General features: G+C 49.8%; 3 protein-coding genes and 1 long non-coding RNA gene across 4 annotated transcripts; 3 read left to right on the top strand and 1 right to left on the bottom strand.

Moving 5' to 3' along the window:
• The first annotated feature begins 7 nt into the window (after nucleotides 1-7).
• Nucleotides 8-2,544, top strand: LOC9270036 (uncharacterized). The gene is made up of 3 exons (XM_015792720.3): nucleotides 8-585; nucleotides 1,041-1,768; nucleotides 1,855-2,544. The coding sequence occupies exons 1-3, from the start codon at nucleotides 283-285 to the stop codon at nucleotides 2,282-2,284; spliced, it is 1,461 nt and encodes a 486-aa protein (XP_015648206.1). The 5' UTR covers nucleotides 8-282; the 3' UTR covers nucleotides 2,285-2,544.
• Nucleotides 2,545-7,870: 5,326 nt separating this feature from the next.
• LOC107275360 (probable E3 ubiquitin-protein ligase ATL44) lies at nucleotides 7,871-8,706 on the top strand. The gene is made up of 2 exons (XM_015793797.3): nucleotides 7,871-8,390; nucleotides 8,468-8,706. The coding sequence occupies exons 1-2, from the start codon at nucleotides 7,892-7,894 to the stop codon at nucleotides 8,563-8,565; spliced, it is 597 nt and encodes a 198-aa protein (XP_015649283.2). The 5' UTR covers nucleotides 7,871-7,891; the 3' UTR covers nucleotides 8,566-8,706.
• Nucleotides 8,707-10,034: 1,328 nt separating this feature from the next.
• Nucleotides 10,035-14,360, bottom strand: LOC112939842 (uncharacterized). The gene is made up of 6 exons (XR_003243687.2): nucleotides 14,110-14,360; nucleotides 13,751-13,838; nucleotides 12,777-12,928; nucleotides 11,408-11,466; nucleotides 10,552-10,691; nucleotides 10,035-10,337 (listed from the first exon to the last, which is right to left on the bottom strand). It is a non-coding gene; the product is annotated as an uncharacterized lncRNA (long non-coding RNA).
• On the top strand, nucleotides 10,330-16,525 carry LOC136351611 (uncharacterized). Its single transcript, XM_066303800.1, has 3 exons — nucleotides 10,330-11,843; nucleotides 12,208-15,513; nucleotides 15,590-16,525. Exons 2-3 carry the CDS (start codon nucleotides 15,056-15,058, stop codon nucleotides 16,131-16,133), a joined length of 1,002 nt encoding a protein of 333 aa, XP_066159897.1. The 5' UTR covers nucleotides 10,330-11,843; nucleotides 12,208-15,055; the 3' UTR covers nucleotides 16,134-16,525.
• Nucleotides 16,526-17,878: the final 1,353 nt, after the last annotated feature.

Genomic DNA, 17,878 nt, shown 5'->3' on the forward strand with positions numbered 1-17,878 from the left:
TCCATTCAGAATCAGAGATGCAGTCCCAGTTGCCAACGAACCATCTTAAGACGGAAAGCAGCAAAAGCTCTCGTGGTGAAAAAAAATCCCCAACACTCGCGGCGGATCTCGCTGTCAGCTCCAGCTCGGCTGCTCCTGCTCTTGCTCGCCCAGGTCAACATCCCCATCCAAACCCCAAATTCACAACGACACGCATGCTCCAGCGACTCCGTTCCGCTTCTGCTCCCCACATTTAAGCAAAGCGAGAAGGAGAGGAGAGGAGAGGAGCTACCGGCGACGGCGATGGGAAGGGAGGCGGAGGCGCGGCGGCGGTGGACGCTGGTTCTGGTGAACCTGGCGTCGGTGCTGGAGAAGGCCGACGAGGTGCTGCTCCCGGCGGTGTACCGGGAGGTCGGGGCGGAGCTGGGGGTGTCGCCGACGGCGCTGGGCTCGCTCACCCTGTGCCGCGCGATCGTCCAGGCGGCGTCGTACCCGCTCGCCGCCTACGCCTCCGCGCGCCACGACCGCGCCCGCGTCATCGCCGTCGGCGCCTTCCTCTGGGCCGCCGCCACGCTCCTCGTCGCCGTCTCCGGCTCCTTCCTCCAGGTCACCTCCTCCCCTCTCGCTGACTGCGGGACCCACTCCACCTTCCCCGTTTTACACGCACCTACTCCTATATAATTTGATTATCCGAATATTCCATTTCCATCCCAATTTTTATCTTCGAAAAAACTCCATTTCGATAAGAAAAACCAGACAAACAGGAAGAAAGCTCCATCGTTTGGCATACTATGGACATATATTTACAAACGAAAAATAATTTACAAATAAAACTTTTATGTAAGTGTTCTTAGCGATAAGAAATAAAGGCCGAAAAATAAAATACGATAAAGTCAACTTTAAATTAGAAATTAAAAAATTAAATTTTGACTTACAAAGATAGGTTTAAGTAAAAAGATGAGACTGTCAGCCTCAGTTTTTTCTTCCACTGACGCTGTGGGTCCCACCTGTAAGGGAGAGAGGGAACTGGATGAACTGAAAAAATTCCGTGGCGCGCGCAGATGGCGATCTCGCGGGGGCTCAACGGCGTCGGGCTGGCGCTGGTGCTCCCGGCGATCAGCTCGCTGGTCGCCGACTACACGGACGACCACACCCGCGGCGCCGCGTTCGGGTGGCTGCAGATGACCTGCAACCTCGGCTCCATCATGGGGGGATCCTTCGGCGTGCTGCTCGCGCCGGTCACCTTCCTCGGCGTCGCCGGCTGGCGCCTGGCGTTCCACGCCGTCGCCCTCGTCAGCGCCGTGCTGGGCATCCTCATGTGGTGCTTCGCCGCCGACCCGCGCGCCAAGTCCAAGACCGCCGCCTCCGCCGCCGAGGAGGCCCGGGAGCTGCTCCGCGACGCCCGCGGCGTCATCGGCGTGCCCACGTTCCAGATCATCGTCGCGCAGGGGATCGCCGGGTCGATACCCTGGTCGGCGCTCAACTTCTCCGCCATGTGGCTCGAGCTCGTCGGCTTCACGCACTGGGAGACCAGCGTCATCACGGGGCTCTACCTCCTCGCCACCGCGCTCGGCGCGCTCTTCGGCGGCCTCGTCGGGGACCCCGTCTCCAGGCGGTTCCCGAACACCGGAAGGATCGCGCTGGCGCAGATCAGCTCGGCGTCGGCGCTCCCGCTCGCCGCCGTCCTGCTCCTCGCGCTGCCGAACGACCCGTCCACCGGCGTCGCGCACGCCGCCGTGTTCTTCATCATGGGGTTCGCCATCTCCTGGAACGCGTCATCCACAAACAAGTACCATGCTCGACACTGAAACAATTTCATATCTGAATCTCCAATGCAATGCTGATATGTCTTACAATTTACATTTTGCAATGCAGCCCAATCTTCGCGGAGATTGTACCGGAGAAGGCGAGAACAACGGTCTACGCTCTCGACAAATGCTTTGAAGCGGTGTTCGCTTCATTCGCGCCACCGATCGTCGGTGTTCTAGCAGAGCAAGTGTTCGGCTACAAGCCGGTCTCCTCTGACGCAAGCGTCGAAACGGACAGAGAAAATGCGGCTGCATTGGCCAAGGCAGTGTACACGGAGATCGCCGTGCCCATGGCCATCTGTTGCCTGACATACACCTTCCTGTACTGCACGTATCCTCGGGACAGAGATCGTGCTCGAAGGAACATTCTGATGGCATCGGATGACCAGCTCTGCCAAGAAGCAGGTGAGAGTGACTCAAGTGAGATTTGTACCCAGGAGGATGAAGAATTTGCTGTTGGTTCCATAAACCAGAGGTTAATACATGCAAGAGAGTAGCATCAGAAGAGGGGCAGCCTGTTTTACAAAGGTCTCGCAATCTTCCAGAGTCTGCACTCTGTTGCTTTCCATTTTCAGATTCTCAACTATTGGAGAGCTCTGCCTGAGCAGAATCGCGCTCATCAACTAGTATTGGAAGATATATATAGTACCCGAGAGATGTAATTTATACAACATCCTGTGAATAAGTGCTGCAATTGATTGTTTTCAGGAGCTACCAAAAAAAGGAGGAAAACAGTGTAATGGCTTATTGGCACTCAGCTTCTCGTTCTTTTTAGTCTTGTACGATTTCTCTAATCAATTTAACTACCAGATGTTCTGACGAATTGGTAAAAAAAGAAAAAGTTATCCTAAAAACTATAATAAGAGCATTGCTTTATGAAACACAAAATGACTTGATGACGATCGTGCATATGATACCATGGACACCATTATCGATATGAGCCCACTACGATGCTTTCTGCGGGTAATAGAAAACAATATAAATCATTGATCTTATTTGATCGAAGGGTTCAGGTTTATTTATACTACCAGTTAGCAGTAGTAAAAATGTGGAGATTCATTATTGTCAACAAAAAAAGTGGGGGAGGGTATAATTTTCATTTAGCAGTGACTAAACATTTTTCCTTCTTTTTTTTTTGGCTTTTTTATGGAATATGATCAATGTCAATGCAAATGAATGATCATATATCGATTTAGCTGGAAAAAATATAAATGACAAAATAACTCTTGAATTATTGTATTAGTAAATTACTAATTTACTCCTAATAATACTAGTAATATAATACTACTAGTAGAGAGCACTAGGCATCGCTCGATGGATACATGACAAGCAACACGGCAGATCAATTCAACAGTGTACCACTGGGGTCACATATTAATAAGTGCGGGCGAGGCCGATGCGGCGAACTCGCGGAGCATGACGACGGCGCTGATCACCCGTGTGGCCAGGATCTCCATGAGCACGCCGGAGACGGCATTGGTGGCTCTCCATGGGCTTGAGTAGGGCTCACTGGCCACCTCCCCTATTCCAGGCTCGCCGGCCGCCTCTGCCGCGCCGCCCTAGCTTCCCAGCTCACTGAAGAAGAGAAGAGAAGAGAAGAAAGAAAAGAGAAGAGAAGAGAAGAGAAAGAGGAGAGGAGAAAGAAAAGATGCTACATGTGGGTGACATATTTTTTTTATTTTTTATTTTGTTGACTAGGGTGCCACATCAGTAAAATTATAGATCCATACTGCCATGAGACCTAAATTGCACGGTTTTATACATTTTAGGGGTGAAGATTTCTGGTATTTGGAATTAGGGATGTCATACAAAGTCGACTTAAAGTAGATAGAGGCGACAAAACGGCCCAAATGGCCGGGAGCACGAGGGCCGAGGGAGGGGTCTTCCTAATGCACGATCGATCGCCTACGCCGAGGGCGCGTGATCGGGAAAGCCCACATCCCTCCCCTAACACGTTTCTCTTCCCTTCTTCTCTTCCTACTACACCATAAATTTTTAGAAATAAAAAAACACAAGTTAGAAAAAAAATTAAAAATAGGAAAAAAAAATCTAATACTCTTATTTATGTGGATAGACTCTATACTTATGTATAGACTTTATACTGTAAACTTCACACGTATAAACTTATATGTACAGAAATACTATATATAAAAATATTTGAATTCAAATTTAAATTTGAATCGAGTATATAAACTTTTGACGTATAAACTTTGGGTCTATAAACTTTATATGTATAAACATTAGATGTATAAAATTTAGATATATATAAACTTTAGATGTATAAACTTACTAAAATAGAAAAGTAAAGTGGTGTAAAAAAAAAGGAAACTGCATGGGAGGAAATCCTCTAGGGCGATCGATCGCGCGATAGGTTTTTCGCGGGGGAGAGGCGTCGTTTGACTGGTCGCCTGCGGGACCGAACAAGCCGAAGCGTCGTCCACGTGAATGCGATGTAGGCTTCGCAACAGAGATCGACGGCTGAAGGCGAGCGGAGCATTCCGGCGAACGAGTGCGAGACGGAGAGAGAAGATGACCACCGGCGCGGCGGCGCCTAGAGGAGGTAACAGTGAATCGAACCAACGGAGCGGATTTTCCGGGAGGGGAACGACGGCGGCTAATCTCGCCGGTCGAGGGAAGTTCGGGTTTGGCCGAACCGGTACGCACTCGCGATGCGCCGCGTGGGCACGGACACCAATGGTCACCGGGAACAGCCGCGCGACGAAGCTACGCGGCGGCGGCGGCGAGGGCGCTACGGCGAGAGACGAGATAAAGCGGCCGGCGAGCAGGGAGCTTCTTTGGGAACGTGCTAGAAGGCTCAAGGAGGACGGAGGCGCGACAAATTGAGAAGCGGCGCGAGGGCAGAAAAGCTGCCGGCGTCCAGTGGCGTCGACGCGCGAACGTGACGCCACGCGGGCGCGGCGAAGGGCTCATCGCCTCATCGGCGGGAGATGGCCCCCCAGGGGCGGCGCGGCCCGCAGACTCGGCCCTCACAACGGCTTCTTGCCGTAATTGTTGTTAGTTATAAAAGTTAGTCGATATAGCGGAAAGACGACTAACCCTCTCGATCGCTTCAGTCATTGATCATCCAAGACATGTCAGATGACGACACAGGAACACACGATATTTGTTAACGAGGTTCAGCCGAAGCCTACATCCCCGGGGCTCTGATTATGGGCGCTCCTCCCCAACCAATATAGCTCCTAGCCGCTACGAGTCCATGGCCACGCCGCCATCATCTCCCTGCGTGTCTATGCTACATTGTAGTCGTCATGGTTACATTGTGGTGTCCCCCTCTCTATTTAAGAGAGTTGCCGGGTTACAGAATCCGACTCTAACTCCACCCACTAACACCTATTACAACTCCAAGTCCAACTGTAACCAAATAGGACTAGTATATTCGACACATATTCTAACAAACTTCACCTTGGCGAATATACGCCACCCAGAAGTAGTAGAATCACCATGCCGATCCATCTGTCCTCCAGACTTGGGTTGTTTCCTTTTGCAGCTTCACCACGAGCCGCCTGACGAGCCTCCGCTAGACCCGCCGCCTTGAAGAGACTCCGCTATCCCTGTAATTTCTTCCTCTTGAATCTACCTGCAACAGTGCTCCACCTTCTCACCTATCATCTCAGTCGTCTTGCCAAGCGAAATTAGATTTCTTCCTAGCTGTCACATCATAGACTCCCCGAAGACCATGTTCACCTCCATCTTCCATCTTAAATTTGACTTGATCTAATCCATGGCCAGATAACATGCGTCATCACCAAATAGATAAATCAAACTCACCAGACTTGAAGAGAACCATTTCTTCCTTGTTGTCTTATGAACCAAGCTAATAAATCCAACATCCTCGCTTTCCCGCATCCGTAGACTGAACCTATGATACTTTGAGAAAATTCACCGTTGCCTTGAATCACTTGAAGAAATTAACACCATAGCACTTGCTTTTCCTCGTCAGTGATGCAGATTTCATATATCCCCATCATGCCAACCTGCATATCTTGGATATATCATGTACTGCCAAACAGTATCGTCGACCCCATCAACGATATTTGACCCGATGTTGCCCAGAATCTTTTTTTTCCCTTCAGTTCTGGTCTAACTCCATATATCTCAACTCCTCGTCGAGTCCCATATATATCATGTCTGCCAGATAATTCCATATGCGACCTGACCGACCTGTCGCCGCCAGTCTATTCGCCATTGTCACTTGCAAACTATCTAGACCGTATAACCTTTTTTCCCTTCTTCTGAATCCGCTCACAAGTTTCTGCAACGAACCACCGGTCCGTTGAACCCGGTCTAACCCTCCAAGCTCCGCAGTCTAACCAGTCCGTCGGTCTAACCACCCTGCCGGCCCAGTTTAACCAGCCTCGATCCTCTCTGGACCGAATGCCACATGATGTACCATCTCCTAAGTCACCGTAGACCATACAAGTTCCGTCTTAGGGCAGCACCACACCAATTGCCTCTGCGCCTGTGCATCTCTCTACTGAATCACCACCACCTTAATTACGTCAACCAATGCGTCCTAGACTCCCGGTAGCCTTGCACGCTTTGATCTCCACGCGCAGCTTGATGACCCACGTTAATTAGCACCACCACACAGCTAGCTTATTGGTCTTCCGGGCTCCCTGCCATACGTAAACCAATGTTGCACAGTAGTATAATGCATGCACGTACTATGGCAGCCAACATATGCTTGCATACACATGTAACCCTATCATAATTAACGTGACCAGCAAAAGACTACTACTCTCTCCTTTTTTCTTGGTCCACCGCCTGACTTTGTGGAGGTTAACACCGGTCCATGCACTTCTTACACATGCCTGCCTTCCTACGAGCCAAAAACCAAACCCCGACTTGATCTCGGTCTCCGCTTCCTCCTGCTACAAGCCGCAGCCTACGCCTCCTCTGAGTCGTCGCCGCCGCCTGCATCAGACACCGAAACCGAAACTGCCACCGCTCGGATTAGAGAAACTTCTTCGCTAGAGTCCGTAGCTACTCCTCCACGATGGAGCCCACTGCCACCTCTCCCTGCTTAAGTTGACGTCTCCGCACCGTATCCGTCTTGGTTCTGCTCTTGGAAACCACACCTATGCATGTGTAGGTGTGCACAAGTCATGCCTCCATACACGACGTCCGTGCCCCTGCACGCACAGCAGTCGCAGCCCTCATGTTCACCGTCCACGACCCCGTCGTCATCGGCCCTGCACGTCCGCCGCGCCGCGCCACGCTCGCCAGCTTTGCCCTTCCGTCAATGGCCTCCCTGCCGCCGCGGATCCGCGTTCGCCGCGTGCGTCGGACGCGCCGTCCATGGTGCTACCCCTCTAATCTCTCTGAACGCCTTCGGCCACGCCCGGCCTCGTCTTCCGGTCACGCTCCACCATCGTCGGTCTGATCGCGAGTGAGGTCGTCGCCTCCACAACGTCCTCGTTGTCGCCATTGATCTCATCGCCACGACTGACGATCTCCTATCGATGCGCGATCCCACCTCGTGTTTCCTTCTCCACATGTCTTCTTGATCCAATGCTGAAACCTTCTGCTCTGATACCACTTGTTATAAAAGTTAGTCGATATAGCGGAAAGACGACTAACCCTCCTGATCGCTTCAGTCATTGATCACCCAAGACATGCCAGATGACGACACAGGAACATACGATATTTGTTAACGAGGTTCAGCCGAAGCCTATATCCCCGGGGCTCTGATTATGGGCGCTCCTCCCCAACCAATATAGCTCCTAGCCGCTACGAGTCCATGGCCACGCCGCCATCATCTCCCTGCGTGTCTATGCTACATTGTAGTCGTCATGGTTACATTGTGGTGTCCCCCTCTCTATTTAAGAGAGTTGCCGGGTTACAGACTCCGACTCTAACTCCACCCCTAACACCTATTACAACTTCAAGTCCAACTGTAATCAAATAGGACTAGTATATTCGACACTTATTCTAACATTGTGCGCAGCAGCAGCAGCAATGGCGACTCCCGCCTCCTTCCAACGGTCATTGCCGCAATTGTGCACGCCTCAACGGCGGTCTTCCGTCGCGGCTATAACATGGGTATCTGCGTATCTGTGTGTGCGTTCTCCTGTGCATTCGAGATGAGCGATATCCGCGGCTTCCACCGTGCGGTCCCGAGCGACGCGGCTGACGGAACTGCCGGAGGAGCTCCGATCAGCGCCGGCGCCATCGCCGGCACCGTCTGCGCCGTTGTCGTGGTTGTCGGGCTGCTGGCCCCGCTCGTGTACTGGCTGTATCGGAGGAAGCTGAAGGCGGCGGCGAGTCCTCCTCTGCGTCCGCCGGCCGCCGCGGCGACGCCCCTCGTCCGCGCTCAGGAAGCAGGCGCGGCGGTCGGAGGCCAAGGCGACTACACGCGGCGTCGTGCGCAAGTCGCCGTCCCCGCCAGGGATGGCGGCGACCTCTGCTGCGGCATGTGCGGCTCCGCCTACGACATCGTGCGAGGAGGTGGGGAGCTGCCGGAGACGCTGGAGTGCGGCCACCACTTCCACCGGCGGTGCGTCCGGCGGTGGCTGCGCGTCAACCTCGCCTGCCCGACGTGCAACGCCACGCACATCCAACTGTGCGGAGACGACGACGACGGTGTGCAACACCTCTCCCTGTTCATCCTCTTCTTGGCGCGTGAATCGTGGTTAATCATAATTTTTCCTCTTCAACAGGTCAAGCGACCACGCCCAGGCATCGGCTGACGGCGAGCGATTACAGCGGCTGGGATGAACTCTCCACCGGCGTTGGCAGTTCCAGCTGCCGTTTCTGATGGATAGTTTGCAGCTCGTAGTTTGCTAATTAGTAGAGGAAATTAACTTTTAGGTTGAGTTATTAGTATTATTTATTTATTTTGGATCGAGCTAGGTTGGTTCTTGAGCTTTTTTCAATAAAGTGCACAGCTTCTTACAATTAATCCATCACAAATCTGAGGCATTTGTAACTGTCCTCATCCCCCTCGTGCGGTCGGCGATGGCGGCGCGCGGCTGCAGCCGGCGGGGGAGACGGAGGAGGTACGCGCGGACGCCTTCGCCCTCGTTGTCGACGTCGCCACCGATGACAAGGTCCGCGCCGCTCACCAGCTCGCACGCCTCGTCGTCGTCGATGCTCGCCACCTCGGTCCGTCCGGCCGCTGCCCGTCGCATAGACAGTGGATAAGAAGAAGAAATGGAGAGCTCCGTGACGCTGTGGGTGGTATTACTACTACTCACAGTCACAGAGGACGACGACATGCGTGCGGCCGGCGCGAGTGCGGCGCCGCGGCCCAGCGGACGAGCGACGAGAAGCCGGCGGCGCGGTGATCGCGGTCGCCATCGCCTATCAGAGGAGTCCTCCGCCCGCGCCTGGAGCCGCCGACGACGATGAGGCTGAGCGGCGCGAAGTCGTCGGCGCCGCTGCTCCCCATCCGCAGCCGTGCTCGCCTGCCACCGTCGCCGCCTCTCCGGCCTCCGCCACCGCGCTCGCCTGTCGACGCCACCTCGCCCTGCCGCCGCCCTCCCCTTCTCCCGTGTCTCCGCCGCCGCGTCGCCGCCCCGCCGAGCTTGCTGTCCTTGGAGAAGACGCTCGACGAGCTACGGAGGATGTGGTAGACCAGTGCCTGCACCAGCACGAACATGACCGAACATGACCGACCTGCTCCTCTACACGTGCATCGCCTGTGCATGCTCCTGCTCCTCGTACTCGTGCTAGCGTTCGCCAGGTGGGGAACCGACCGGTCGATCTCCTCTCCACCACTCCTTCCCCGTCGGCCGTGCCAACCCTCTTCCCCGCCGCGTCGGTGATGCCACTTCCGCTGCATCAGCCCTCGGCCCTCCTCTCCGCGGCGCTCCTCCCTCGCTGGCCCTCCCCTCCGCCGCACCGCCTGCACCACCGGGCGTTGCCACCTCACCCCGACGATGACGCGTGGCCACGGCAATGGCGCCGCACGGCACGCGGAGTAGGAGGGAAGGCAAACAACCGACGCGCTCCTCCCCGTGCAACGGCAGCCATTGGCGGCGGCGCCCGTCGCATCGGTCGTCCTCTCCGCCGCGCTCCTTCCCTGTCAGCCGCTGGCCACGCCGGCCCTCCTCCCTGCCGTGTCGAAGACGCTGCCGCCATCCACGCCCAGAAGAAAAAGGAGAAAGGAAGGGAGAGAAGAGGGGAAAAAGAGAGAGGGTGGTGACTTGATATGTGGGGCCCACGTAAGGTCTCACGCTGGCTCAACCGCCACGTCAGATAAAATCGGGGTTAAAATCATAGAGGGATCTAAAGTGAACTGTTTTCTAAGTTAAGAAATGTCATATATGGACGAGACTACAACGAGATCGCTATCGCGATAGCGCTAACGCGCGACGCTCCTGACAAAAAAAAAAGGAAAACACGGTTTCCTTTTTAGCGCGCGCGCCTCTGACAAAAAAAGGAAAGCCGCGCGCGCGTCGTGCCACGCACACCGTGCTTGGCGTGGGACAGCTAGCGTGGGCCCACCTAAAGGAAGCGCGCTACGCGCCTCACCCCCCCTCCAATCTAACAAATCCGGACCAGCGTCGATCCCGAACGTAGCTGTGGCTGCACAAAAATCAGAAAAAAAACGAGAGAGAAGAACGAAGAGTGTCAATCCAGAACTCAACCGCCGCGGCACAAAAATCAGAAAAAGAAAACGAGGAAGCACGAAGAGGAGGAGGAGGAAGCACGAAGAGAGAGAAAAGAAGAGCAGATCACAGGTAACTACATAGCCAATACTGTCTTTTCAGATCTATCGACAAAAAACATACAAACTAACCTAGAGAATTTTTAGGTTCTTTTTGTCTTCTGTGAGAAATGAATTCTATGAATCCTGTCTTCCCCGAGATACGAATACTATGAATCTGTCTCCCTTTCTGACTTCCTTCGTATATCGAATAAATTTCTTTTCAAGTGCTGCTGAAAAAAAATAGAGGAAAAAAGGCATTAGTACTGGTGTTCAATTCTCAGTGCAATTTCAAAAGGGTTACTTCTAACACTTCGATAAGTTACTTCCTAGATATGCAAGTTACTTTCCAATAAACTTGAATTTACATTTCCTAGTTACATAGGCATGAGTGCTGTTGTTTAAAAATCTCAGAGTAATTTTAACATAAAGTTACTTCCTAGAAACATGCAAGTTACTTCCAAATAAACTTGAATTTACATTTCGTAGTTACATAGGCATGAGTACCGGTGTTGAAATCTTATAGCAATTTTAACATAAAGTCTCAGTGCATTTTTAACAGAAAGTTACTTCTAACACTTCGATAAGTTACTTCCTAGAAACATGATACATTCCCCCCTAGTTGCCTCTCAAAGAAATTTGAACAGAACGTTACTTCTATCAACTCAATAAGTTACTTCCTGGGAACATGAAAGTTACTTCCAGAAAAACTTGAATTTACATTCCCTAGTTACACAGCATGATGCATCCCCCCAGTTGCCTCTCAGAGCAAACTTAATAGAAAACTTAGTTCTAACACTTCAATAAGTTACTTTCTAGGAACATGCAAGTTGCTTCCAAAATAATCTTGAATTAAAATTTCATAGTTACAACTTTTGTATCCATTAATTACATTGTTGGGCAATTTTAACTGTAATTTCAGTGAAAAACTTCTGTATCCATTTTATACCTGGTATGTGTACACAACATGATGCATTCCTCCTAGTTGCCTCTCTTTCTCTTCTAGTACTGCATCAAAAACAATATGTGAAAAAAAAACCATAAGTATAGCCACTGGTGTCAAAAAATGAGAAAAATTGCTTCTTAGAGGCATCTAACTGTAACTGTCTAAAAAGTTATTGTCCTGTTGCATGTTACTAACTTCAAAACTATACTGACTTACTTCCAAACTATACTAACTTACTTCCAAACTGTACTGAATTACTTTCCCACAAATTGATAAGGAAGACAGGGTGCAGAACATATTCCGGGTTGATGGAGCAGCAAGAAAAGCGTACAAGGACTACAAAGATTACATCTCGTTTGACTACACATACATGACAAACATGTATAACATGCCTTGTGCACCATTCATTAGGATAAACAGATATGGGCAATCTATTTAGGTACTTCTCTTGGTATTTGTTTTATGCAAAGTTACTTCCTATTAATGTGTGAGTTACTTCCAAAAATGCACTAACTTACTTTCAGAATCACAATATGTGCTGAATTACTTCAAAACCAGAACTAATTTACTTTCAGCAACACAAAACTGTACCTAGTTACTCTACAAGTGTGTCAACTTACTTCCTAGTAATGTGTGAGTTACTTCCAAACTATACTAACTTACTTCCAGAATGATAATATGTGCTGAATTACTTGATAACAATACTGAATTACTTTCAGCAACAAAAAGCTGAACCTACTTACTTTGCAACTGTATGGACTTACTTCCAAACAGTAACTAACTTACTTTTTTTTTATATTCAGTTAGGTTGTGGGTTCCTAAGGAATGAAAAGACAAAAACCTTTGTATAGTTGTTCCAAACATAATAACTTATCAAGACTTAGCTATGAAGGCAGCTATTATGCTAGTTTTCCCAAATGCTAAGCATCACAATTGCCGGTGGCATATAATGCAAAATGCTTAAAAGAAGATTGGCCATATACTAGATCATGACCAAGAGTTGTGTACAACATATACTAGATCATGACCAAGAGTTATGTACAAATTACTTCTACACAGGAACATGCAAGTTGCTTCCAAGAAAAAATAAAACTTCAATAAGGTGTAGCACTGTATTCAACATCAAAATCAAAATACACATGTCCAAGTCCATATTCAACATCTAAATACCATTTCAAAGTACTGTAAGTTACTTCTAGAACATGTTAAGTTACTTTTCACAACATATTAAGTTACTTCTAGAACATGTTAAGTTACTTCTAGAAAAATACAAATAAAAGTCTAGTGCAGCATCATCGAAAAAAGTGTAGTGCAGTGATAAAAAAGGCAAAACACAGGTTCGGGGGTAGAAAGATAGATGGTTGTTCAATACCTTTGTTCTACTCCTTTTTGGAGGAGGTTGCGTTGCATCATCTCCACCATGATCTCTCTTCTTCCTGCGTTGCGATACACTCCTTTTTTTCTGACTTGACTCTAGTTTGTCCAACGCGCCTTTCGTTACATGGGATTTCTTCCTAGCTATTCCTGGAAAATCATTTTGACTATTAGTTTCACCAAAATCTAACCAATTACAACTAAACAACTAGTAGAAAGTAACATTTATGTGTTTAGAAGTAAGTCAGTACATTTTGGAAGTAACTTAACAACTAGTAGGAAGTACAAAAAAATTGCAAACTTAATTTCATTGTTCTCAAAATGTTACTCACATGCCACGGGAAAAAGTAAGTTTTAACTAGACTAGATGTAATTCAATAAATCAAATGTGTTACTTAAGGAACATTTTGAGACGACCATTATTTGCTACTAGAGGAAAATGTTACTAGACATGCCACAATATTTGCAAAAAAAAAAAAGGTAATAACATCAATGACTAGGGAGAGCTTCAGATTATTAGCAACATGGTAACTGAAAATCACATTGGATTAGCCAATCCAAGACGACATAGATTAGCCAATCAAGGGATCAATCGATCGGTCAGCACTCATCTGCCTGTCACCACTGATCAGTAGCATGCATGCATATACATGCTGACATGCATGCTCTCCCCCCTGCTACCTGCAGCCTCTATTCTCTGAATGTACCTCGATCTCTGCAAATCAATGTCAATCGATTTGATACATGTTGCTTGTTACGACTCGAAACCTATCTAGCTACCCAAATTTACATTGTACATGAAGCATGGAAACCTAAAGCTATCAAGGGGCACACAAAAATCCTAGTAAATGGCAGCAGAAGTACACCAACTTTTTATTATACTGAGGCTACACAACATGGAATTTGAATCATGAATTATCCAACAGCCCAAGCCATGTACAAAATGCCAAATGGAGAGAAAAATTGAAATACCTTCAAATCAAGCCGGAGATCCACCACCACAAACTTTGCACTCGCCGAGAGGACGCAGAGGAGCTCCACGGAGAGGACGAACTAACACCTGGATGAGGGAGAGAGAGAGAGAGAGGGGAAATGAGGGGATAGAGCTATTATAGGGGAGAAAACAAACCGAGAGGTTTGTGGAGCACAAAAAATCGCACATATGCGCAGTGAAAACTGCACAATCTCTCCACCTCTCCCGGCACACAAATTTGCACAGTGAAAACTGCCTAATCTCTCCACCTCTCCTAGCACAAAAATCACACACAAAAATCACTCCACTCTCCGGCTGAAAAAAAACCGCAACCACCTCTCTGCACGCTGCAACTTACCGCACGGGCGCCAGATTTGGTGGAGAGAAAACCACCTAAGCCGCAGCCTTCACTTCCCCCCGCAACTGCAAGCACGATGTGGAGAGAAAAAACGCCGCCTCCACGCAGATTCCGCTGCCTCCACCGCCGATTCCGCCGTCGGCGCGACGGGACGAAACAACCGCACCTTCCCCCTCCCACACTGCCGCCGCAGCGACATCTCCACCGCCTCCGCCGACGATTTCGCCGGAGATTGTCGCCGCCTCCGCCTCTCTCTCTCTCTCTCGCCACCCACAATTTTTAAATAGTAAAACAACTCTCTCTCTCTCTCTCTTTCTCGGTCGGAACGAGCGGAGCAGCTCGGTTTGGATAAGCAACACGCGGTCGGGACAAGCGCGCGCGCCGGATGCACGCCACGTCGCCCGCGCGCCAATGGACGGCTGGCACGGGCATCGCGCGTTAAGCCTAAACGGAGAGGCCTCTCTGTTTAGATTTTACGGTCATATATCTGGTTTTGCGGTTAAGGGACGATTTTGTAATGACAAGTTGAGAAACCTTCGGTGTACTTTTTCCTTTTTGCAATGGAAAAAGTACACCGAAGGTCCCTCAACTTGTTATCGAGTTACAAAATCGTTCCCCAACCGCAAAACCGGATATAACGCATCCTCTAACTTACAAAACCAGTGCAAACAAGATCCCTCGGCAGTTTTAACCCCGGTTTTGCCCCACGTGGCGGCTGAGTCACCGTGGGACCCACGTGGGCCCCACATGTCATGGTGCCACGCCAGCACCACTCTCTTTCCCTCCTCTTCTCTTTCTTTTTTTCCTTCATTCCTTCCTTCCTCTCGTTGTCTGCTCTCGCACGGGTGGCGACGCGCGCGGCCGGAGGGTGGTGCGGCCGGCGACGGCGGCTCCCGGGTAGCGGCGCGAGCTCGCCAACCTCCCTGTCCCCTTCGTGCGGTCGGCAATGGCGGCGCGCGGCTGTGGCCATCTTCGACTCGACACCGCCGCCATCAAGTCGCTGCCGTCGGCGATGGCAGCGCGCGGCTGCGGCCGGCGTGGGAGGTGGAGGAGGTATGCGTGGAGGCCCTCGCCCTCGTCATCGACGTCGCCACTTCGAGCCCATCATCCCGCGAACGGACAGGCCCTCGTCCTCGTCGTCAACGTCGCCATGCCGGACCTCCTCCTCTCCCTGTCCACCACTGCCTCCTCGCACTTCCGGGCATCCGCAGGGACCTCCTCACCCACATCATCTCCCACCCTCAGGCGCTCGCCCAGTGCGAGCTCACCCTCAACGCCATGGGCCTCAACTCGGCTCCGGGCATCGGTGGTGCCCGTAACCTCCTGCAGCTTCCCGATATCATCCTCAACGCCCGTAACCTCCTCACCGGCAACAAAACCGCGCTCTTCGCCATCCCATGGCTCGTACGTCTCACCTCACCTTCAATACCCTCCACATTTTCCCCAATTTGTTGATCTGTTTGTTGATTTTGTGCCTCAGGGGAGGTGCTCGCCAACGGCATCCAGGACGACGCCGGCGACGTGACGCGGTTCGTGACCAAGATCGAGAGGGAGGGAACGTCGCGCTGCCCGCGCCACCGTGCGTCGGCCACTCTACGCAGGCCCTTCCCTCTGCCGTGCCGCCCGCACCACCGTGCATCGCCACCTCACCCCGACGACGTCCCGTCGGCCACGGCAATGGCGCCGCACGGCACGCGGAGGAGGAGGGAAGGCAGACGACCGCCGCGCTCCTCCCCACGCGACGACAGCCATTGGCGGCGCCGCCCGTCGCATCGGCCCTCCTCTCCGCCGCGCTCCTTCCCCGTCAGCCTCCGGCCACGCGGGCCCTTCTCCCCGCCGCGTCGAAGACGTTGCCGACATCCACGCGCAGAGGAAAAAGGAGAGAGGAAGGGAGAGAAGAGGTGAAAAAGAGAGGGGGTGGTGACGTGGTTTCCCTGACATGTGGGGCCCACATGGGTCCCACGCTGACGCAGCCGCCACGTCAGATAAAACCGGGGTCAAAATCACTGAGGGACCTAAAGTGAACGGTTTTGTATAGTTATGGGACCCCGTATATCTGGTTTTACAGTTCGAGAACGTTTTTTATCCCGATGACAAGTTGAGGGACCTTCGGTGCACTTTTTCCTTTTGCAATTAAAGCTGATGTTGTCGGCCTTTGACACAGAGTGGACCTCCAGCAGGCCCATTAGCGGCTCAAATGTATCAACGGTCTTATAGTTATAGTCTAATCTATACCGGCTCATAATAAAACCGTTCGGTTCAGAGCGGCTCAAATGTATGAACAGTCTTTCTATCTGTAGTCTAATCTGGATATTTTACATTCTAAATTTTTTACATTCTATATATTTTAAAAATATTTTACAAAAATATTAAGAACACTTATCTGAGCGTCAGGCTCTTTGGTCTAGAGAGTAACCCCAATAGCCGGTTCATAATAAAACTATTAAGTTCAGAATGGCTCAAATGTATGAACAGTCATTTTATATATAGTCTAATTTGGATATTTAACATTCTAGATATTTCTAGAAATATTTTACAAAAATATCTTTAAGAAACTTATCTGAGCATCAGGGTCTTTGGCCCAGACATTAACCCCAGGGGTTGAGCTGATACCTATATCGAACACACCTGTTGAAAATATACTTGTGTGGTGGGGTGGTAGTATAGATGGCTAAATGGGTCAACTGGCCTGGCCCAAGCATGACCAGGCATGGCCCGAGATCAGTCGGGCTGGCATGGCTCGACCGACACGCCGGGTCATGTCGTGCTCGCCCACGGGCTACACCAACTGCCCAGACACGGCCTAATAAAACTCGAGTCGTTCCGGGTCGGCCTGAAGGCACGACAAGCCTACCACGCTCCTCCTTGGAATTAAGGCTATTATGCCTCGTTCATATCTTTGGGCCATGTCTTATATAGCTAGAATAAGTCCATTTTGTATCCTTCATCTTTTTGGGACGTGTCTTATATGGTTGTATTATGAGTACAGGATTACGGTGAAGCCAATATTCCATGAATATTTAGCATTGATAATTTGGTTAGGAGGGATTGAAATGGTAGTAGGAGATATTGTTTTTTAATGAAAAATAAGACAATATATCATTTATTCTTGGATTGCTAATTTCCCAAATTTCTCTGGAGAGCGGTACATATTGCTTTTATATTATACCCTCCACATATTATATCTCATATTTTTGGGATTTGGCTTGTGTGTATTGATAAAAAAAAACTAAGAAACTTATTCTTGTAAGAGCATCAGTAATATGTTGAGCTCTATGACTTAATAAAAATGATGTGGTCTTCGATAAATCACCATCAAAATCTTATATGCAAATACTTTTTAAGGTAACGTGTTGTCTCCGGTGTTGGGCTCAACTACAAAGGTTCGATGAATACATCAAACTAATAAATGGTGCATGTCGTAAACTCGAGTGCAGATTTTCACAACTTCGAGTATAGGTTCACGAATAAGATTCAATAATTGCGGGTCTTTTATTTTGTGTTGGTGTTTATTAGTTTGTATTTTCTTTATGTTACATTGGTGTGTTTTTTGGACTCATTGGTGTGTGAACGCTTCTGAGCGAATTGGTGTAATAATTGACTATAACTCGTTAAGGAAATACTGAAAATATAGTCTATTATAAAAAAGATTCCTTTAAACAGGCATCAATCCTGGATTATTAACCCCATTCATTGAACCATTTTGACACATCCACTCCCAGAAATGTTGCATTCCCTACTAACCCCCAGTTCCCATGGACAGTCATCG

Source organism: Oryza sativa, chromosome 8 (assembly GCF_034140825.1).
Source record: "Oryza sativa Japonica Group chromosome 8, ASM3414082v1".
Classification (NCBI taxonomy): Eukaryota; Viridiplantae; Streptophyta; class Magnoliopsida; order Poales; family Poaceae; genus Oryza; species Oryza sativa.